The sequence below is a fragment of the Chanodichthys erythropterus genome, chromosome 1 (assembly GCF_024489055.1).
Source record: "Chanodichthys erythropterus isolate Z2021 chromosome 1, ASM2448905v1, whole genome shotgun sequence".
NCBI classification, from domain to species: Eukaryota; Metazoa; Chordata; class Actinopteri; order Cypriniformes; family Xenocyprididae; genus Chanodichthys; species Chanodichthys erythropterus.
In genome coordinates, this window is record NC_090221.1 from 4,817,532 (window position 1) to 4,842,236 (window position 24,705).

Sequence of the window (24,705 nt, forward strand, 5' to 3'; positions counted from 1 at the left end):
GAATCCAATGTTAGCTTCACTTCCAATTGAACCTTTTACCTCGATTACGATTAATGAGCGATTATTTTGTTTCTGTTTTTTTTTTTTTTTGCCTTCATAGTTCACTGAAAAAAAAATGTACTGTAAATATGATTGACTATTAAAGGTGGGGTATTTTTTTTCTTTTTGAAAGAGTGATCTGAGTGAGCTCACTTTCAGCAGTTATTTTATCTATGGTTCGTAACATTTCTTACAGATTTCTGCTCGTTGTAAATCAGATAAATTAGTACAGTACCAGTAATAAGAGCGATTGCTTGTGTGAATGAGTCATACCGTCTCTCTATTAATTGTGAAGCTGTGGGTTGTAAATAGTTCCTTCAAAAGTAGAAAAATATATGCTATAATAAGTTTTGAGTTTCTAAGCTACTTTAGTGATAAATCACAGGACAGTGTTGACAACTAGTTTCTGCGTTCCCTCTGTGTGCGATCTTCACGTTTTGCGCATCTATTGTTTGTATGAGTGTTCGTGCCACAATGCAGCTGCGCGAGCGCGGTAGCTCGATATAATAATACACATCCGATCGTCTAATCGCTTGAATGTCCAAACCATAAAACAAATAGGCTACAACTGACAAAGTTTAGTGAAGATGCAAGGCTCACCGCTCGCGCGCCATCACTGTGTTGAACCGGCGTTCACCTCCCTGTTTTGCTTTTATGGGCGGCGCAGAGTCATGTGGCTACACAGGCGGTAATGTTTTTAAGGGGGAAGGATTAAAAAAAAAATAACCGTCATTGGAAAATCACGTCGGTTAGAGGTTCTGAATTTCGGTTTCGATTACTTTCCGATTAGTCGTCCAGCCCTATGAGATACCTTCCTCAGATCGATTTTTGAAGGAAGCATGGATGTATCCTTAGCTGCTTTTGATATCCCACAATCCTGTGCTTTCCATTCTGTGACAGTTGAGCTAGAAAAATAAAGATGGCGTCCGAGAGTTGCGTTTGCTGCTCAGTTTGTGTATAAATGTACGATTTTGACCGACATATTTCAATTTTGATATCATTTCTATCGAGAAATTACTACTGTAGTAATTAAATCTTTTAGTTCTCACCAAAGCTCGCGCTATATTGCTGTAGATCATTAAACTGTTACACTGCCTCAGAAGTCAGTTTCGTGAGGCACCTTCATGTACAAACGCTGCCATACAAGTCATTATCTTATAAGACAGCAAGGCAGCAAGACAGCTACCTAGGTTTTCGGACGCAGCCCAAATATGCCCCGCTGGAAATCGCTGTAGTTGAATAAACAGAAGATTGAAACGCTTTGACTAAACACGACTAAGAAACACGACTACGACAATATATGGTTTATCTGAGTTCTTCAAGCCTTCTCGGGTATTTTCATGACAATAAAAGTATGTTTATAATGCAATGCAAATCAACATAGCCTTTATTACTGTATAAAATACTATGAAATTATATGTTGCGTGCTTTATTCTAAGAAGCCACATCATCTCACAGAAGGATGTTTTCAAACACTCAACTGATGTTATGAAGTGAGTTTGGAGTAGAAACATGTTATTAAATGTTGTCTTTTGTTGGACAAGGGGTTCATAAATGCTTCTCATGTTTGCAAAGTCGCGTGTTGCTTTTTCAAATTCACATTATAAGCTAATCAAAATCGCAGTGCTTTCAGATTACTGATCACAGAGCAGTGCTTCACTGACAAGCTGCGCATAAAATAAGTAACAGCCTTTGCGATTTCATAATCGCAATAATAAGCACGATTTCGGGTTAAATTCGATTAATCGTACTGCCCTATTTAGGATGCTCCCTTAGAAGGGCAGTGGGGCAGCTCACTAGGTTGTTGTGTATATTTTTTAGATTTAAACCTTAGTGAGGTTTGACGCCACATTGAATTTAACACAAGACAAGGCTATGACTTGGTCTCCTTTGCAATGGCATGTATTATAAGGTCCGATTTGCAATCCATTGAACGCACTGTATTTCTGTCCCTCACAGCTTCGTTTTCATCCCTGTCTAAATTAAATATGGCACTTCTCTGACGTATCCAAGATCTATTTCTCAATTAAAACATTTCTGATGACGCAACGCTGCAAAATTTTGTCAAATCGTACATATGAGGTAAATTTATTTCCAGGTAATAGTTTTCTCGGGGATTACACTTCAGCTGCCTGATAGAGTGACTAATAAATTGTGCAAGACTTTGCAGATTGCAATATGCTTCTTTCCAGTAATCTACTCATTCAGCACCTTAGGATGCTGCGTGTGGCTCGTCAGCAGGCAGAGAAATGGGGTTCAGGGTTTCTCCATGCTGCTCAGCAGCACTGTATCTAACCGAATCAGAAGTGTGGAGCTGCCTGACAGGGTCTTTACGAGGCCATGAGCGCCGTGTCACTCCAAATATCCCCCTCTCTGTGTTTACAGAGCCATATGTGATGGATCGCTTGTTTTTTTAACAGCAGAAGTATGGTTTCTGTTCAGTCGTATACATCTGTCTCTTTGACTGCAGGTTTTCTTCCAATATTTCTAAAACAAATGTGAGGAACAGTGGCTTCCCTTTGAGGGTTTGTTCTGTCCTAAGAATACTGTTGGCCCTTGTCTTCACAGAAGACTCGCCTCAAGATCCATTCTCCTTGGGATGATTAGACAATTTTACTTCATATTTTAACAGCATCTTTGTTTTGAAATCCAAGGCAGTCCGTGTATCTTAAAAATAAGATTTATATGCTTAATGTCAATTATAATGTGCTTATTTAGCAGGTAAGTTTTGGTTAGTATTTGTAGTTGATTGTTCATAAAGAATAGGTTTGAATTTTAATAAGATTAAAATGTGTAGGATAACCTGTCAGTCTCATTTAACTTATTTGTTGTTGTTGTTTTGTTGTTTTTCTCTTTCCACAGGTCCACCTGTGAACGTAACATGCAACATTTTTATTAACAGTTTTGGATCTATTGCTGAAACAACAATGGTGAGTATATTAATAAAAGTGATGCACATGATATGTAACCTTATAACATTTTGGTGAGGAAGAAAAAAAAAATCAAATGAACGGGCTCCAAAACAATGAGAAATATTCTTCTATTTTGCATTTTTCTAATTTTTGTCAATACATATGAATAGCATAACAAATTGAGTGAGAAGTTGAACTGAAAAATTAACATAAATTTGAATATGCTTCTTTAGTTTTAGCTTTTTCTTTCAAGGTTTTAATTAAAATCCAATGTCAGACATTTGGACCCCTCGGTAAAGGCCCATTCACACCAAGAATGATCACGATAACTATAAAGTTTAATAATAATAATCATTCTAATTCTGTAAGAATAGTTAAACTTTACTTCGATTTATTATAAGTGCTCGCTACTATCACTTAAAATTTTTGAGCTCTTTCAAGTCAGATGGATGTTGATACACTCTAAAAAATAAAACATTGGTTCAACAAACAAAAAAAATATGTTAACGTTTTCCACTAGAATTTTTAACTTAAGCCAATTGGGAGAGTTACATTAATTCAAAGCAATATTTTGAGTTGTAAGTAAGGTGAAGACGTTTTTTTGCCACAATAAAAACACATTTCTAAGTAACATGAACTTAATAATTGTCAACATGAATGCAACTATTTAAGTTGATCTAACATTATGTTTTAAGTAAGGTGAAGACACTTTTTGGACACAATAAAACGCATTTCAAAGCAACATGAACTTACCAAGCACTGCTTGTCACCATGATGGTAACTCTCCAAAAACCCACATTAACACATTAACGCTTCTAAATTAGCATAACAAAACACTAATTACTGCTAAATCTCCCTTACCATTAATCTTGCGCAAAAACATTATATAACACTTAATTTTAGCCTTTACTCCCCCTTTCAAGTGCCATGGGCAAAGCGTGATGGGAAATATAAATCCCAGCCCTGTTTCACGTAACTTAAGTTCGTCTAAATTAAAAGAAGTGTTCATACAACTCAAAACAATGAAACACGTTTACACGTCATCAGATTATATTTTACATTAACAGAATTTAATGTAGTTGTAGATAATGTAGAATTTTACATTTACATTTTTGATTAACTGAAAATGTTAAACTATGACAAGTCACGATAGTATATCGAATCAATAGGCATAATTTGTGTGTCATCCAAGCTCAATAAAATAACAATTACAAATAAAAAGTCTAACAGCATTTCAGAACTTGATTTTTTTTTATTTCACAACTATATATATTTAAGTAATGACTAAAGGTCCCCTGAATTAGTTTTTAGAGTGTAGGCTGTCACTGTTTTTATCATTCATTAGCTGGAAAAATCATCCTGAAGGTGACTCCAATAATCGTTTTTGTTGTAGTTGTGTTGTGGGCTTTACTATTTGGTAACACTTTATTTTGAAGGTCCACTTTAGTAATTCTACTAGCTATAAGTATCTTTGCAACTACTTGTCAACTACCAGTAAATATAGAATTAGTAGACTGTCTGCTTAATATCTGTTAACATTTTATTTTGATGCTCCACCAACTAACATTTTACTGACAACCAGTCTACTAATACTCTCATCAGCTGGGAAAAATGCCATTCATTAATGATGAAAACATTGACACCTTGAAAGTGATAATGACATAGCACTTATAATAAACAGAATGTTACTGCCTAAAATAGTTATTGTTATAGTTATCATTCTTGGGGTCAGTGGGCCTTATGTGGTCACTCTTTTTATGATAATGGAAAGACAGTGAATTTAAAGGATTAGATCACTTCAGAATTAAAAATTCCACATTCTTTACCCACCCCCATGTCATCCAAGATGTTTATGTCTTTCTTTCTTCAGTTGGGAAGAAATTAAAGGTGCCCTAGAATTAAAAATTGAATTTATCTTGGCATAGTTAAATAACAAGAGTTGAGTTCCATTGTTTCCTCCTTCTTATATAAATCTAATTTGTTTAAAAGACCTCTGAAGAACAGGCGAATCTCAACATAACACCGACTGTTACGTAACAGTCTGGGTGTACGCCCCCAAAATTTGCATATGCCATCTCATGTTCAAAGCATTAGACAAGGGCAGCCAGTATTAACGTCTGGATCTGTGCACAGCTGAATCATCAGACTAAGTAAGCAAGCAAGAACAATAGTGAAAAATGGCAGATGGAGCAATAATAACTGACATGATCCATGATAACATGATATTTTTAATGATATTTGTAAACTGTCTTTGTAAATGTTTCGTTAGCATGTTGCTAATGTACTGTTAAATGTGGTTAAAGTTACCATTGTTTCTTACTGTATTCACGGAGACAAGACTGTCGTTATTTTCATTATTAAACACTCGCAGTCATGCTTTATAAATATCTCCAACAGTGTAGCATTAGCCGTTAGCCACAGATCATAGCCTCAAACTCATTCGAAATCAAATGTAAACAATATAACAGTATACAATACTCACATAATGTGGGCGGGGAGCGTAAGCATTTAAAGGGGCCGCAACATGAGTCGGCGCATATTTAATGATGCCCCAAAATAGGCAGTTAAAAAAATTAATTAAAAAAAATCTATGGGGTATTTTGAGCTGAAACTTCACAGAAACATTCAGGGGACACCTTAGACTTATATTACATCTTGTAAAAAAACGTTCAATGGCACCTTTAAGGTTTTTGAGGAAAAACATTCCAGGATTTTTCTCCATATGGTGGACTTCAACAGCTACCAATGGGTTGAAGGTCCAAATATCAGTTTCAGTGCAGCTTCAAAGAGCTCTACATGATCCCAGATGAGGAATAAGGGTCTTATCTACAATTGGCCATTTTCTAAAAAAATAAAATAAATAAATATTAAATACTTTTTAACCACAAATGCTCATCTTGCACTGTGCCACGCATTACGTAATCATGTTGGAAAGGTCACGCGTGACGTAGGAGGAAGAACTGAGCAAGGGTTTACAAAGTGAACGTGCAAAGACTAAGTCAAACGGCCTTTACAAAAAAAAAGTTAAAACGACGATATCAGATGATTTTGAAGTTGGAGGAGAAAATTAGTTTTTCATCCTACCGCGGTACTTCCACCTTAGACCTTTCCAACGTGATAACGTAATGCGTGGAGCATCACAGAGCAGTGCAAGATGAGCATTTGTGGTTAAAAAGTATATACATTTTTATTTTATTTTTTTTAGAAAATAACCAATGGTTTCTCTAGATAAGACCCTTATTCCTCGTCTGGGATCATGTAGAGCTCTTTGAAGCTGCACTGAAACTGACATTTGGGCCTTCAATCCATTGAACCCCAGTGAAGTCCACTATATGGAGAAAAATCCTGCAATGTTTTCCTCAAAAACCTTCATTTCTTTTCAACTGAAGAAAGAAAGACAAAAACATCTTGGAAGACATGGGGTTGAGTAAATTATCAGGAAATTTGAATTCTGAAGTGAACTAATCCTTTAACATGTGCACCCAAAGCCACTTCCATATTTATAGATTTATCAAACATATGCCAATAAGTACCTCTAGGGCAATATAGTTGTTTTCAATTTCCAAGTATTGATAAATGCAAATGCAGTTGAAAGACATTTTCAGCCATTGACCAGATGAAGGTCATACTTTATTCGGGCCTCGAAAATAAATAATATCTTGTAATGCCAAGATTTCCTGTTTGGCACCAGCTGAGCAGGTCCAAAACTTCAGCAGCTTGCAGAACCCCTTCAAGCAGAACAAATGCAGTACTTTCCACTCTTTCTTTCCTCCATAACCAGCGGAATTGATCCGAGTTGCTCATGCTCGTGTTCACACTGAGCAAGCGGCGGCGAGGTGGAGGCGCAGGGGCAGGTAACGCGAGTGATATCGATAAATCTTTAGTGCTTATAGGGCAGTCGAGAACAATGTTTCATCCTTTAATGATCCTGACCGACTCCGGCCACTACCGAGACCGTCGTTCCCCCCCGGCATTTCGCTGTCCTAATTGTTTACCCTTCTTATAAGGCAAGGGGCTCACGGGAGAGGCGAGTGGCTATTTAATTAGCTCGCCGGCTCTTTCATTTTCTTGAGGAAGCAACGTGTACATTTCAGAGTCCGTCATTTGTTAGCAGAGTTGGGCGCGCAAGAGTCGTGCAAACTTTTTCTAATATGTCACCGTCAGGATAGGATCTGGCCTTGGGCTTGAATCGCATTATGAGTGGGTTGTTGCCATAAATCACTCTCCTTAGCCTAGAGAAATCAAATCAGAAAAAAAGTTGTGTGTGCGCTGATGAATGTGCGCCCACTCCTCGCTTGTTTGCAAAATCATTCTGTCGGAAACTAGCTGTGTGTTTGAAGGGGAGCGTTTGACTGCAGGCGTCCTGTTGTGGTAATGGATGTCGGAAAATCACAGTAGACAAGAGCAAAAGGTTTTACTAATTTTGCCATATGTATGCGTGGTTTCTGTGACGTTAAATGTGTGTAATGTGCATTTGCCCAAGAGAACAGATGTGTTTACATAACACCTGAGTAATTGGGAGATAATGCTGCCGGTAATGAAGCCGCTATGTATCGCTCTGTTGTTTTTGCAGGGTTCATTTTGCGTCTACAATGACCGTGGGCTGTTTATCATAAAGCAGAAATATTGACAAAGTAAAATCGATGGGACTTGTTCTTTTCCCGTGCTCTCCGAGAGGCAAATCTAATAACCTGAGACCGATGATTCTCCTCCATCAAAATATTTTGAAATCCTTGGGATGAACCGGTCACCTTACATTAGGATAATTGCCCTGAAATGTCCTTGCATGTTGTAGCTGATTGCCATTGCAAAGGTCATCCAGTATATCCTGTGCCGTGCGGATCATCCCAAGGTACATTACTGCCCAGACAGTTTAATGGTCTCCCTGAAATGATATAACTGCATGCCTGTTTTGGAGAAGAATTGACAATTATGGCAGTGTGTTGGGGCGAAATGCCACTGCTTTACGGTGTCTGCTTTTATGCACCGGTCTGCCTGTGCGAATAACAATTACCTCAAGCAAAATATATAGTGGGATGATGCCAAGTTTACCTGGACTAAGTTTAGACATACTATCAAAAAAAAAAAAAAGCATGTCTTTGTGAAACTTCACAGGTTCCTGAACCTGATGTTAGCTTATAAAATGTGCTGGTGTCTCTTCCTCACCTCTGATCGGTTGACATGGCTGTCTTTGTGCGCCACAGGATTACAGAGTGAACATTTTCCTGAGACAGCAGTGGAATGACCCTCGGCTGGCCTACAGCGAATATCCCGATGACTCCCTTGACCTTGATCCCTCCATGTTGGACTCCATTTGGAAACCCGATCTGTTCTTTGCCAATGAAAAGGGAGCTAATTTCCATGAGGTTACCACTGACAACAAGCTTTTGAGGATCTCCAAAAACGGGAATGTTTTGTACAGTATAAGGTGAGAGAGCAATATATAATCTAATCGTACAGTGTGTTTGTACACTTGGCCGGGGCTAGTTGTCACACCAGCTTTATTGGATTGATTTCTGTGTGCCCTTTGAAAAAAAAAAAAAAGACATACAGTTCATTAAACACCAGCTGACCTTTTGAGATAACATGGTTTAGTAGTGGGCCATGTTGTCACGCTATATGGGGTAAGTTGTCGCAAAGGAACCTGCCATTAAACAGCTTTTATAGAATTTTCTGCAAAATGTAAAAAATAAAATCATTATTATACAAAAAAAAACTATCAACAGATATGTTTTGGCCAAATAATATATACAATTATAACACATATACAATACAAGAATACATTTAATTGATCAAAAGTGACAGTAAAGACATTTATAATGATACAAAAGATTTCGATTTCATATAAATGTTGTTCTTTTGAGCTTTCTATTCATAAAGTTATCCTAAAAAAATCATCAGTATCATGATTTCCACACAAATATTAAGCAGCACAATTGTCTTCAACATTGATAATAATAAGAAATGTTTCTTGAGCATCAAATCAGCATATTAGAATGATTTCTGAAGGGTCATATGATCCAGTGGTGTAATCTACGTGATACGCAGGTATACGCCGTATACCCACTAGGAATGTTCAAGGATTTCCGTATACCCACTTCAAAAAGCGCGAGGATACGTAACCATCTAATAAATCGCAAAATATGATTTTTGGTTTGTTGCTTTTGACATGAAACAAAGTGTCATATTTCTCAAAGTCTCAAGTTTCATATTTTGCCCATTTTACTTTGGGAAAAAAAATAAATAAAAAACACATACCGTTTTGACACGTGAACTGATCCTCTGCTCTGCTTTAATACCAGTTACAGCGTGAAATAAACTTGAAGGAACAACTCAAGGTATGTTAAAAGATACAGTTCAACTTAATGAAATCCATATCATGAGATATAATCGCTTAATCAGTGTGTCTTTAAACTGTGGAAAGACGTTAATAACAGCTTGTAAACAGTGTCACGTAATGTCACATTTACCTCAGAAAAACATATTCAGTGACCATAAACTCGTTAGTCAGCTAGAAAAGTGAACTCTAGAAAGAAACATTCTGATGAATATATGCACCATGTTACATATTAATTATAATTTTAAATGTTCTTCAATAGCCTATATTATGCATGTTTGAATAAATCCGTCAAGTTTACAGCCACCATTTAAATGTTTATATTTCAAAAAATGAATTGGAATAGAAATAAATTTAAAGTTATCAGGCCTATTATAACCTTATTAGTAAAAAAAATTCTTAGTAGTAGCCTACCAACTGATTCCCATTATACAGCATTAGATTTTTTTTTCTTGAGAAAATTTGCCATGTAGGCCTACTGTACCTGATATACAGTATATTCAAAATAACTGATATTGAATCGAATTGCAAGTTAGTGAATTGAAATGCATAACTATGATGACAGACTGACATGATGCAAACCTAGCGATTGGGTTGTTTTAAACTCAGCAGTTGGGTTAAATGTTTGCCCAACCTGCTAGGTAGTTTTATTTAACTCAACTATTGCTTAAAAATTACTTTATATATATATATATATATATATATATATATATATATATATATATATATATATATATATATATATATATATATATATATATATATATATATATATATATATATATATATGGCTGGCTGGCTTAAAATTAACCCATAGGTTGGAAACTGAAAATCAGACACATAAGTACTAGAGGCAACAATAATAATCAAACGTTGATCATTTATTAATAAACAATTTTATGCATGTTAATTGCTTAACTATTATATTTAATATTAATGAATGTTAATTTCCAACATATTTTGGGTTCATTTTAAGCAAGCAATACAGCAATTTTACACAATAGTTGAGTTAAATAAAACTACTCAGTAGTTTGGGCAAACATTTAACCCAACTGCTGGGTTTGTCCATTTTCAACCCATTTGGGTTGTTTTTAACCAAACATTTTTAGAGAGTAATAACAGTTGCAACTTGCACTCTTAAATGTGCATTGAAACTTGCCAGCTGATAAAACTTATGCTCCAGGGAAAATTCAGCTTTGCATCACAGGAATAAATTACATTATAAAATAGATTAAAATAGAAAAAAATTATTTTAAATTGTACGTTTTTTTTTTTTTTTTTTTTTACAGTTTTTACTGCATTTATCAAATAAATGCAGCTTTTTTGAGCATGAGAGACTTCTTTTAAAATCATTAAAAAATCTTACTGACCCCAAACTTTTGAACGGTAGTGTATCTTGTTGAAATTGTACAGTTTCGACTGTATGCATGCGTAAAGGAGTAGTTCACTTTAAAATGAAAAGATTTACTCACCCTCAAGCCATCCTAGGTGTATTTGACTTTCTGATGAACACAGTCGGAGTTATATTAATAAATATCCTGACACGCCCAAGCTTTATAATGGCAGTGAACGGGGGCAAAGAGTTTGAAGCTCAAGAAAGTGTCTCCATCCATCATAAACGTACTCCACATGGCTCCGGGGGGTTAATGAAAGACCTTCTAAAGTGAAGCAATATGTTTGTGTAAGAAAAATATCCTTATTTAACAAGTTATAAAGTAAAATATCTAACCAGACCACCTGCCGTATTCAACATACGAAAACAGCGTAACTGACGTTGCGTGGCTTAGGACGTAGCGTAAATGTTTTAAACTGTGAGTGGCATTACACTTTCATCATAAGCTGAATATGGCAGGCGGTCCCGCGGAAGCTAGATATTTTACTTTATAACTTGTTAAATATGGATATTTTTCTTACACAAATGCATTGCTTCACATCAGAAGGTCTTTATTAACCCACCGGAGCCGTATGGAGTACGTTAATGATGGATGGAGACACTTTCTTGAGCTTCAAACACTTTGCCCCCATTCACTGCCATTATAAAGCTTGGATGCGTCAGGATATTTATTAATATAACTCAGATTTATCAGAAAGAAGAAAGTCATGCACACCTAGGATGGCTTGAGGGTGAGTAAATCTTAGGGTAATTTTCATTTTAAACTGAACTAATAATTGTGTGGTATGTATTATAAAAATACTTTATTCTTTAAAAAAAAAAAATGAAATAGCTTAAAGCAAAAAGATATGAGTGTCCTTCTTGGCACATTTCCAATTTCCAAATTCACTTTGTGTCTTATCATTGTAGCATTAAAGAGGACTGGGGTTGTGGCGAATTGCTGTGTGGATTGGGAAGCCTCGTCTCTTAACTTGACACTATCAAATGAACCTTTCAGATCAGTTTGGTCTTAGCTGTGAACTCCCTCTAAACTGCAGCAGCCACAGCGCACAGTTAAATTGAACATTTCAGGTAAATAACCACTATCCTGTGATAGTGACGTAATTACAGCCGTGAGTGAGGATTGAATCGGAGCTCTGCACTGGGCTGCTTCTTTATCTAGCTTTAGGATCGTATGAGGCAGAGTTAATAATCATATATTTAATAGAGTTTGGTTGTATTTCTTAAAGGGATAGCCACCTAAAAATGAAAAATGTGCCTTTTTGCCCTCACAGGCTTATGTTGTTCCAATTCTGTCTGCTGTAATTTCCATACAATAACAATTCATAGGGACCACAAGCTTCAAAAAATGGTCTGTATACTATGTTTTAAGTCGTCTGAGGTGAGGAACAGAATGAAATTTAAGTTATTCACTGATAATCTTCACCTCCACTGCATCTGTCAAATCAAATTTAGCACCTGTGCTTCAGGTTGGACATCAATAACATCAAACATTATTGGTTCTCCAGTGTTTCATAACCAGGTGTCTCGTAAAACCAAAACGACCCGCGCCATATTTGATTTGAGAGCTGCGGTGATGACAGTGAGCAAATAATGACAGGATTGCAATTATTGGGTGCTGTGTTGTTATTGTTAACTAAAAATAAACAATTATTTCGTTTAATAATTAAAAATAAAGCTGAAATCTAATAAAATATAAACGTTAGATGAAAAAACAAATTCATGATTTTTTTTTAAAACATCCAGGTAATGTTCAAACTCTTTATTAAAGTCACTGGATTACATAAAAAGAATTGACAAGACATTTCAGTGTTCATCCAAACACTATCCTCAGTTGTAAAAACATAGGAAGTAACTCTGGCAAATATACACCTATTGAAGTCACATGACTAAGTTAACCACATAGTATGCTTGTCAGAGTAGATGGTATTCCTCACCACTTACAGTGGTGTCCCTCCGTCTACAGCGCCGTGGCATCGTTTCCAAAACAGCATTATAGGCGTGGGACAGATGATGCCTCAAACCCCCTCCTCTGTTCAGTGAGGGACGCTCCACTTTCACATGAATCAAATCGCTATTGTATGGAAATAACAGCATAAAGAATTGGAATGACATAAGTATGAGTAAAAAAGGGCAGATTTGTCATTTTTAGGTGGCTATCCCTTTAAGAAATACAAGTAAACTCTATTAAATCTATGATTATTAACTCTGCCTTACCCAAAAATGAAATTCTGTCATCATTTACTCACCCTCTATAAGGTTTTCACAATTGAAATGGTTCATTAAAACGGAATCCTGGGTTATCTTGCTTGATGTTTCACACTGCTTATAATTTACCTGGGGTTAAGAATTAATCCTGGGCATTTATAAGCTGACGTTTCACATTGTACATTCCTAAACCCTTGGGTTAACGTTCTTAATTGCATATTTGCAGCATCAGAGTCATTGATTGGATAAACTCGGCACCCTTTGCGTTGCTCTAGCATTGCCCATCCTCGTATAGCTGACTGTACTATCGAGTTTAGCCTGAGTGGACATTTCAGACTATAAAGGTAAGAATGAAACGGTCTCTTCTTCACTCAAATTGTCGAGTTTCTGTCAGTATTTGACATTTTTCCTCTCAAACGCTGAATTTACTGTTTATATACCATATGCAGTGTTTCCGTGACTGTCCAACGCAGGCAAATACGAGTATGCGATTGGTTGTCTAGCTGTAATATTCTAACACCACATAAAAGTGGTGCTAACCCCACTTCTAAATTACATTTGTGAAAAGTTCCTTTACCCGGGGTTAAAAGCAGTGTTTAGAATGAAGTTAACCCGGGGTTTAGCGCAATGTGAAAACCCATGAGTTGTTACAAACCTGTATGAATTATTTTCTTTTGCTGAACACAAAAGAAGATATTTTGAAGAATGTTGATAACTATGGAAGTCAAAGGGGCTCATTAACTGTGATTAATTAATTAAGAAGTAATTATTTACAAAAAACCCCCACAAAAAAACCTACTTAAAATTACGGACAATTGACCATTCGCAAAGAATCGCCCCCCCCTTAGTTACTGTGCTCTCACGCCACACATCATGTTTTCACACAGTGAAAAATACATCACGGAGCAAAGAGGACATGACAAGTTTTCACTTTCAAATTTTGTCAGTTTTTTTTAAAGAAATTCAAACAATAAATACCATTTTGTGGTTATTTAATGTGTCGTGACAGATCGCTGTAGCGCCTCAGTTCAAGCGACATGTAAACCAATCATTTCTTTCTAGTTGCATGAAATAAACATGAATGAACATCAGAATCAGAAGGCATGTTGTTTCAACTCATCAATACGTCATTTTTCAAGTTCAAGTCCACAGACGTTAATATACTAACTAACGAACCGGCGGATTCGCCATTATGATTGCCTGTCAATCAAACTCCCGGCGAAGGGTGAATTAAAGGTGTGTTAAAGAATGTTTTTTAGTCTAAGGTGTCCCCTGAATGTGTCTGTGATGTTTCAGCTTAAAATACCCCATAGATTTATTTAATAAATTTTTTTTTTTACCTATATTTTGGGGCATCATTAAATATGCGCCGATTCAGGCTGCTGCCCATTTAAATAGTCGTGTTCCCTGCCCCCGAGCTCTCGACTCTAATACACTGCACAAACAAAGTTCACACAGCTAATATAACGCTCAAAATGGATCTTTACAAAGATCGGATCATGTGAGTATAGTATTTATTTGGATGTTTACATTTGATTCTGAATGAGTTTGATGGTGCTCCGTGGCTAATGGGCTAAAGCTAACATTACACACTGTTGGAGAGATTTATAAAGAATGAAGTTGTGTTTATGAATTATACAGATTGCAAGTGTTTAATAATAAAAATAACAATGACTCTTGTCTCCGTGAATACAGTTAGAAACGATGGTAACTTTAACCACATTTAACAGTACATTAGCAACATGTTAACGAAACATTTAGAAAGACAATTCACAAATATCACTAAAAATATCATGTAATCATTATTATTGCTCCATCTGCCATTTTTTGCTATTGTTCTTGCTTGCTTACCTAGTCTGATGATTCAGCTGTGCACAGATCCAGACGTTAATACTGGCTGCCCTTGTCTAATGCCTTGAACATGGGCTGGCATATGCAAATATTGGGGTCATACATATTAATGATCCCGACTGTTACGTAACAGTCAGTGTTATGTTGAGATTCGCCTGTTCTTCGGAGGTCTTTTAAACAAATGAGATTTATATAAGAAGGAGGAAACAATGGAGTTTGAGACTCACTGTATGTCATTTCCATGTACTGAACTCTTGTTATTCAACTATTCCAAGGTAAATTCAATTTTGGATTCTATGGCACCTTTAACTGAAATAAGTGTAAATACTAAAGTTACTAAAACTGAAGTAAATATAAATTATTGAAATATTTGCAATAAAAACTACTGAAACTTAAAATTACAAACAATTAAAATAAAAAAATCAAAGCTACTTCAAAATATAAATAAATGCAATAAAAGTATATAATAATGGTAAAATAATACTGATGTGGGTGAACTGTTCCTTTTAAATTTGACCCATTTGACCAGTGGAAAAAGGAAGAAAATAAGAGCTGTCTAATTTGATCTGTTGTGTAGTTTGTTGCTGATCGTGGCTGTTGTTGTTCTCAGAATAACACTGATTCTGGCCTGCCCCATGGACCTGAAGAATTTCCCTATGGATGTGCAGACCTGTATAATGCAGCTGGAGAGCTGTAAGTATGCCCTGATCCTTTCAGCCAGATGGAGAGGATTTATTCAGTGGTGCAGAGATGGATGTTGTACTGGCTGGCACCAGCAGATGAAGAGCGTAGTGATTTAAGGCCGCCTTCAAGTAGATTCAGCAGTCAGCAGAGAGACGCTTCGAGCACTAGCCAACTCCGGCCCTTCCTGCCATTACAGTTCTCTGTTATTTACTATTGATTCTCAAATTATAGCGCATTTCTGCAGGGGAAACTTTTGCGTTTTGAAAATTATGAGCAAATTATTTGGAGTGGGTGACGGATGGAGCAGGTTTGGTGGTTATGTAACAAATCTCTCCCATTAAAATCAATGCATGCTTTTTGTTTTATATTTTGACATTACATATATTATTGATTTTTCAAGAAATGCATGTTGAGATAATTTTTTTCAGAGGTGTATGAGGTGGGCGACTCGCTAAAATAGGTGCCGAATCCAATTTCAGACCTGCTCTCACTAATAAAGCTCTTATTTTTGCTGTCATGGACAACACTATTGTTTCATCTTTCCTCCATTAGTTGGCTACACGATGAACGATCTTATATTTGAGTGGGACGAGAAGGGAGCTGTGCAGGTAGCAGACGGACTGACGTTACCTCAGTTTATACTGAAGGAAGAGAAGGATCTGCGCTATTGTACCAAGCACTATAATACAGGTAAGTGTCATTCATCATGTGATATTTATCTGTATGTGAAGCTGTACTGTTTGTTCAGAGCTGACACTGCACTAAATGTGACTGGACACAAACTATTGTTGGATCCATTGTTACAAAGCACTTGGTACTAAAATGGGTTCAGTGAAAGGTTGTGGACCACAGCTCTGCTTTGAATCTTCTTCATAAACTTTCGATTGGGTTAAATACCATCTGTTCAGTCAGCGTTGACAGTCAGGATTTGTTACACTCCAGATAAACTGGAAAATTGCTGAAGGCCAGACAAGTTCAGATCGAAAATAGAAGCCAGCCAAAACAGCAGGGACAGTCAGAGCAGATTTACTGTCTTTCTTGAATTATTATCATTGAGCTAATGAGTTTGTGTTTTTGTTTTCTTTCAAACATGGATACAATTTCTTTATTTTTTCTTCAGCATTGTTTTTTGTCACATTTATCTGATATCATAATAGGCTTGAGGAGTAAGAGAACTTTAAAAAGGTTGAAAAAGGTTACTATATTGTTACAGTTATGTTAAAGCTATTTTCTATCCTGTGTTTGACCCTCTCTTTTGATGGACGTGTCTCATTCAAGACTTGGAAGTAAACAGTTTTGCAACTTAAAAAAGGAATTGTTTTGAAAACGTCCGATGTTAAAAAAAAATCTCTTTACACAGTTAAAACATTATAAATATAAAACATTTATGTGCATTATGTATGCATTATAAGTCTTGGTTGTGGCAAAAAAAAGTACTTTGAGTTACCACAGGATAAGTTGTGGTTTTTCGAATTATGAATGAATGTACCATCCTTTGTCGTTCTTATAGTTCGTCGTTCATCCTTTTCTATGAAGTGAAATACGTATACATTGTCATTTGCAGAGTCGTGTTTTAAATAAAATGAAACATGTTGTAATGTCTCGCTGATGACAAAACAGTTGTCATTCACTGAAGCTTTTATTCAGGATTACTGCGAATGGCTTTGATCGAAACAATAACAAAAGCATCAGTGTGTACATGCTTCTTCCATATCCGATCTAGATAATATCACTTTTCTTTTCTTCCATGAGGTAACCCAGAACTAACTAATATCAGTCAGATTTAAATACTTAAAGGATTAGTTCACTTTCAAATGAAAATAAGCCCAAGCTTTACTCACCCTCAATCCATCCTAGGTGTATATGACTTTCTTCTTTCTGATGAACAATATCTAAAATATCTAGCTATATGTAAAATATCCAGACCGTCTTCAGTATATACCTTACGAAAAAACGGCGTTGCATCAGTTACACTTTCTTTGTAACTTGAATACGGAAGGCAGTCTGGCGGAAGCTAGATATTTTACTTCATAACCTGTTAAATATGGATATTTTCTTACACAAACGCATCACTTCGCTTCAGAAGGTCTTTTATTAACCCCCTGGAGCCGTGTGGAGTACGTTTATGATGGATGGAGACACTTTCTTCAGCTCATACTCATTGGTCCCGTTCACTGCCATTATAAAGCTCAGATCAGTGTTAATTTTGGCAGCCATTTTTGATTTAGTCTTAGTCTTTATCTTAAGATGAAAATGCTCCTTAGTCTTAGTCACATTTTAGTCTTTTTAGTCTTTCATATTTTAGTCCAGCTTTAGTCGACGTAAAGTCATCACATTTTTGTCAAGTCTTAGTCATTACTTTTAGTCAAACTACAGTTACCAACATTCATTTTGATAGCTATTTTATATGTAGTCTTTAGACAAAATAGTCATAATTTTCTCTTTAGACCAATTCATGTAAGCTTATGAAAATTTGAATCAAGTTAACAGGCTGTATTGACACTGCACTCTTAGCAGTAGCAATTGTACATACCCTCTTTCAGTGGTTCTCAAACTTTCTAGACTAGAGTGTCGTACCCCCTGAGGGATTTAACACCCTTCTGTGTACCCTCTCTTTTCCACTTAGACTGCAAATCGATTTTTCTAGTGCATTTTTTACCTTTATAAATACCTTTGTAAAATAAATAATGCCTTTATTTATATATATATATATATATATATATATATATATATATATATATATATATATATATATATATATATATATATATATATATATATATATATATATATATAATATTAAATGCTATAAATACAATGATACAATACAATAAAAACTAAGTGATACTTTTAAATATTATATTAAAACCGCCAGTAGGTGGAGTTAAGTCACTGTTTTTATGAGTGAATCATCGAGTCATTCATTCTTTCAGTATCAAAGCAAGCGGTGGTATTTAGGAATGAATCATTGACGATTCGGTCAAAGCCACAGATTCATTCACGAAACACAGCTTGTGTGCTGTAGTTCTGCTGTGGCTTTCGTTGCAAAATAGAGCAAAAATACTGACAATACTGTTTAAAATGTACATATTACCCTTTTGTTTGTTGAACTGTATAAAATTAATATTCGGGAAATTATATATTATATTATATTTGGGCAATATTCTTGCTGGTATAATATGATCAACATTAAAAACAGTAACTCGCAGAAGGGTATGTTTTTGTATCGAAGCGAGTTTTAATCTTAAATCTACATGTCTATGTTTGTTCTTATGTATGTCTATATTTGTTCTTCATGCTAGTAAGTGCTAAATACCCACTTTCACAAAGATAACGTTATATTGTCGAGAACAGCACAATGTAGCGCGATTCTGGCTTGTGTGGGTGCAGTCAGTTTCCAAGAGCGCTGAACTCCAGCTTACTTGTCTGTGTTTTCAGATCATCCGCGCTTCAGTGTAGAGATGGCTTGTGTGCGGGGTTGCCAAATAGCAAAGATTAAGTAAAACGTTTTCTTTAACAGAAAAGCTCTGATAGGGGGTTTAAATTCTGGAAATCTGGCAACCGTAAGCATGACCGCTCGTAAAGACAGTTTGTAATGTTTTGTCTCTTTTATTCAACAAAAACAAAAAATTATAATTTTTTAAGTGTTTAGTCTTTTAGCCACATTTCAGTCTCGTCTTTTTTCGTCAACGATATTGCACGTGTAGTTTTAGTCACGTTATCGTTAAATGAAATTGGTGTCGTCTCTCATCGTCTCTCAACTAATCCTTTAAATAAGGTTCAATATTTGCTCAATTATCTCTATCTCACTCTTTCTCATTCCTGTCTGAGCTTCATCTCATATGCGGCCACAGGTCATATTTCTTCAGTGTGCTTACTTTGCACTTCACCTATCACCTCTGTGTTTGTGCGCATCAAAGACCCTGAAGATGCCCTAACTCTCTAATCATCACTCACTGTCTCAGTTTCTCTCTCTCTCTCTCTGCATAGTCGTGTTCCTCCAGCGTGAGCACTGGACAGTCAGACTCGGTACATGCGCTCTGCTGCTCCCCAGTCAAGCATTAACCAGAAATTAAAGTGTCGTTTTTCTCAGATTTATTAGTGGCAATCTATTTTGATTTGCAGAGCAGGCCTGAGCTCTGCAGTCCAGCCTCCTCTCAGTTTGTCTTCCTCATCCGATTGCAGTCCCTTGGGAAAAATAGACACTCTTGTAGTTTTAATTTTAGTGCTGGTCAGTTGCATCTCTGCTGTTTTTCGCTTGGCTGTTTACGATCAACAAACATTGCAGGCCAAAGAAAGTGTTTGCTCTCTCTGTTTGAGTCAATACCTCTGTTTGCTTTTAGTACTAGCAGTTCCCTTTGTGTCTTTATCTATATTCATAAATGCAACAATGTAGTCAATACGTAATATTCCCAAGAGTAAGGAAATAATCTGGAGGTTTATGCTGCATCAACTCTGTAACAACTGCAATAGCTTGAAAATTCCAGTTCAGCTGAGTAAATGGTGGAAGTTAAATGAACCTTGACCCTGACATTTTCAGCTCAGCTGTCTAGTTATAGTGTGGGAACACACATGGAAGTGTCATGGGGCTATAAACTAGGAATGGGATATGACTATTCTGGTTCCAATTCCGATTCCTTTTAGCAGTTCGGGATGTTTGAAGAAAAAATGCAATTCTGTTGTTTAAATAATTTAATGATAATTAATATTAAAGGGGACCTATTATGCAAAATTCACTTTAACATGGTGTTTGAACATAAATGTGTGTCAGCAGTGTGTGTGCACAACACACCCTATAATGATAAAAATCCATTAGCAGCATATATAGCAGTAGGAACGCTACTGTCACTTTAATACTCGGATCTAATATACACATGATTTCTTTCCCTGCCGTTTACGTTCACAGACATAACCGACTGTGTTTATGTGAACTTTGTGTGTTTTTGACATAACCTTGTGTCTATTTGACAGTTTAAGTGCAATAAGATGTGAAAGAATTTAGTTTAGTACTCACAGGACACACCGTCTGACAACCAGCTTTCTGTGCACGTGCTTCAGGTGTTTAGACTGATATATGGCTTTATAAACTGTGACCACGATTGAGATGACAATGAAAACCAAACCGATGTTTTGTTTTTGTAGAGTATCCGATGCACGAGCTTTCCAGGCTCCGCCCTCTTCTGAAAAGCGGGCTGGGGAGCAGCAGCTCATTTGCATTTAAAGATACATGCACGAAAACAGCATGTTTTTCCTTCCACTCAAAAATGGTGTACAATATTGTATAATAAATGATCTGTGAGCTATTTTGAGCTGAAACTTCACAGACACATTCTGGAGACACCAGAGACTTATATTACATCTTGTGAAAAGGAGCTTAATAGGTCCCCTTTAAATGATCATTTAAAACAATTCTTCTAAAATGCAATGCTTTTTTTTTGGACTTTAGGGCAAAACACATAACGTGTATCTGTAACTACATGTTGTCATATGGGAGAAAGCAGTCAGTATATACACTGATTGAAGTCTGTAAGCTGCATATGTTTGCTTCGCTCACTGAACTAGAGTCATTTGTTCAGGAATCAGACTCCACTGGTTGCACAGTATGAGTTTGATTCACTAAATAGAACAGGCTCACTAGAGTCATTAATTCAGAATTGGACTACACTGGTCAAGCTCTCTGTTTTGCTCCGATTCAGTATCTCTATTTTAGTTTGGTAAACTGTAAATTGAATCAAACATGATTTGGTTCTGGTATTTTTTTATGGAAAAAGAAAAACACTAGATAATCACATTAAAGCCACATACTATTTGTGTTACAGGGAAGTTCACCTGCATAGAGGCTCGTTTCCACCTGGAGAGACAGATGGGCTATTATCTGATCCAGATGTACATTCCCAGTCTCCTGATTGTCATTTTGTCTTGGGTGTCCTTCTGGATCAACATGGATGCTGCCCCTGCCCGTGTAGGTTTGGGCATCACAACTGTGCTGACCATGACCACCCAGAGCTCAGGATCTAGAGCTTCTCTTCCCAAGGTCAGTTGGGTCTCCAGCATATTTTAATCTATTTGGTGTATACCACTGCAATATGCTCCATCACCGTCCACTGCCTGTCTGCGTACACATCATCCTGACCAAACTCAAACCTCATAAAATATCATTTTAAGGCTTAAAATGATAAAAATGTCAGTGTCGCATGCATCGTTGTATCTGGCAACACTGAACTGAATAAGAACGTAGGGCTGCATGATTAATCGAAAACCGCACTAAGGCTGTGATTTTATTAAATAAATAAATGCAGTTTTCTCAGAGAGGATCGGTTTGCAATTTGTGCTGATGATTTTTCAATGACCTGCTATTATTGCCCATTTATTTATTTAAATACATCTTATTTAATTTGTAATTCTGATGTCACTTTTTCTGTGTGTGTGGTTGTTGTGGACTTTTCACAATCAATCATAACAGGACAGAAATTGTAATCATCATTTCTCTGTACCTGTTGTACTTACTCAGCTTGCTGTAGTACTTCATAGAGTTTCAGATCCTACATGCAGCGTTAAGATGAGATGGGATATTGCTGTAGTTTGAGATGTTGATCATCATTTACACACATCATGACTTGGCACACACACCGTTCAGGTTTAAATAGGTTGACGTGAATACCTCTAGCTGGATTTATCAAACGAAAGCATTTTACATGAATGTCTTGGGAGATTATTCCCAGTTTTGATATTTGGCAGATGATTTTAAGTCAATCGTTTTGATGGATTTTGAGACTTCTGCGGATACACTCGCTGAGTGGCAAAAAGACTGAGTGGCGGCATTGTTTATTGTTTATCTACAAATAGATTTGACAAGAAATCTGAGGTGTATTTTTACAGACTACAGAAAAGTGAAGCAAATGGATCGCTGCAATTCACAGAAACAACTGGACTCTCGGCAGCGAAACATGGATTTGCCTTTGTCATTTTGTGTCAATATGTTGGATTTTGGGGTAAATATTGTTTTGACAACTCATCAATTAAATATCTACCATCTTATATTCTATGCAATTGGGTGTTTTTAAATAAACACTGACAAAAACTACAAGTTTTAGGGCTGGACGAGAAATGGGTCAAACGTGATTTTTTTTTTTTTCCCAAAGGCCTTAATAATAATAAAAACAAAGATATGACATCCAAAGTATGTAAGGTAGTACAACTAGATCTCTTTTATTGAATCCAAAATGTTTTAATTATATTTTGCTACATATAAAGGTATTTTAAAGATTTTGAAGTGTCAAAAGGTCATTCGGTTTAACCATCCAAAAGCCATACAGCCATTTCATTTGTGATTAAAATATCTTAAAATGTAATAAATGTATATAGTTTTATTCTTTTATAACATCATATATCAACATAGTGCAAAACATTATCAAAATTATGTGTAGAAGTCGTTGCTTTGTTATGAGAAAGAATGTCCAGAAAATTTGGAGTAACCAATATAAAGGGACCGTTTCGGATCAAGTCATGCGGTCAATATCATGTGACAGGATGTGATATCATTCAGACACCTGCAAAGGACCACATGGTCATGAAGGTCATTCAAACATCAGGTCATTCAGTACAACCGCTATAAAACATGGAAAATGTTTTGTCCATCTTGTAAAAAATGACAAAAGCAGTGTTAATTGATTAGAAAAACACTTAACACTTAATAAAACTTCAAACTTAATTACATCTCCATTATGTTTTTTTACACTTTTAAAAACCTTATTCATCAATGACCCATATACAACAGAGATATTAGTGATCACCTGGATTTAGGCCTACCTATATTGTATTTATATAAAGTGTTCACAGGCAAATTTGCTTCCCCGGTGTCGAAATCAGGCACATATAAATGTCTGGAAACATGATTCCTGGCTGCATGTCAGTATCAATGGATTACTGGATCTTTGGTAAGTTATAAGGAACACTATTGAATCCAACCTTTCAGTTTCCCCTATTAAATCCAGTCATCCAGCAGGTTCTTTTGCCACTCAGTCCAGCTGAGAGGCCGTGTTCCGGCGGGAAAGTGACATCAATGCATACTCTCTATAATGACCATGCAGGTGTTTTTAATGGTGTCTTTAATATCCTTGGATTTGGTCTTGATAATAGTAGGTGTTATTGATGGAAATAATTCTAAAGTTTTCAATTAACCGTTCCAATAAAGCCATCTGAGATTAGCGGTGAAGATCCAAATGGAGTATTTCATCAGTGCTGTCTCACCCCAGCGCGCCCCCCGTCATTTCAACAATGCTTTGTGAACCGTGCACTCTGTAATGCCACCTAAACTCCACAACCACTTTGGTCACTGGCTTGTCAAATAAAGTGAGTCTCAGCCAGGCGGTCGGGCCGGCAGCCCAGCTCTTTTCCAGGCCAGAGAAGCAGTTCTCAGCGTGTCTCCCAGAGCACACTTCAATCGCCTGTATGCGTAGAGACTGGGCCACTGTCTGACAGCGATCACGATCTGAAAAAAAACATGCATAAAGACTCTGTTGATGTGCTGCTAAGCCTAAATTCTTAAAATTGACATATTTTATTCATTAACACTTTGATCCCCTATCTCAGTCTGGGTAGAACAGTCCTTTAAGCTCTCCAGAATTCAGATGAAAGGTATTCTTACCTATAATGGGCATAATTTGCGAGTTTCTTCACTAGAAACTTCACTGAGCACTTGGAGTATTAAGTAAGCGAGTGACTCAGTGAGTGAACTTTGAGCCAGGCGGTGACTCAGAGTTGTTCTTCGTTGCTCATTGCCATTTCTGTTGATTTCGTCTTGCTGCAGGTCTCGTATGTGAAAGCCATTGACATTTGGATGGCAGTGTGCCTTCTCTTTGTCTTCTCTGCCCTGCTGGAGTATGCGGCCGTCAACTTCATTGCACGCCAACACAAGGAGCTGCTGCGCTTCCACAGGAGGAGAAGGCATCTTAAGGTAAACCCTACAGTACAAGCACACTATCTACAAGCCATGCACATGCAATAGTGCACAGTGCTGAATATTCTCTGTGTTTTGGATTCAAACCTTCAATCTTCTCATGGTTGCAAAATACAGTAAATATTTCATCAGGGCATCCAAGAGCAAATCAGAGTCTGAGGGAAATGGCACAGTGCCACATTCAGGTCTTATTGCTGATGTACATTTTTGAATGGAAAATTCCACAGAAATTAATGCAAAACCTACATTTTATTACATTTAATAAATATTTCTGGACATATATATTAATTAAATTATTTAGCTTTAATGATAAAAAGTCATT

General features: G+C 36.4%; 1 protein-coding gene across 2 annotated transcripts in view; it reads left to right on the plus strand.

The window, feature by feature from the left end:
- Nucleotides 1-24,705, plus strand: part of glra1 (glycine receptor, alpha 1) — a 75,704-nt gene that overhangs the window by 33,447 nt on the left and 17,552 nt on the right. For both annotated transcript variants that reach the window (XM_067367126.1, XM_067367214.1), the window contains exons 3-8: nucleotides 2,902-2,969; nucleotides 8,156-8,379; nucleotides 15,351-15,433; nucleotides 15,977-16,114; nucleotides 21,244-21,458; nucleotides 24,234-24,380. In XM_067367126.1, the coding sequence (XP_067223227.1) occupies nucleotides 2,902-2,969; nucleotides 8,156-8,379; nucleotides 15,351-15,433; nucleotides 15,977-16,114; nucleotides 21,244-21,458; nucleotides 24,234-24,380 (875 nt within the window). The remainder of the gene's footprint in view (nucleotides 1-2,901; nucleotides 2,970-8,155; nucleotides 8,380-15,350; nucleotides 15,434-15,976; nucleotides 16,115-21,243; nucleotides 21,459-24,233; nucleotides 24,381-24,705) is intronic.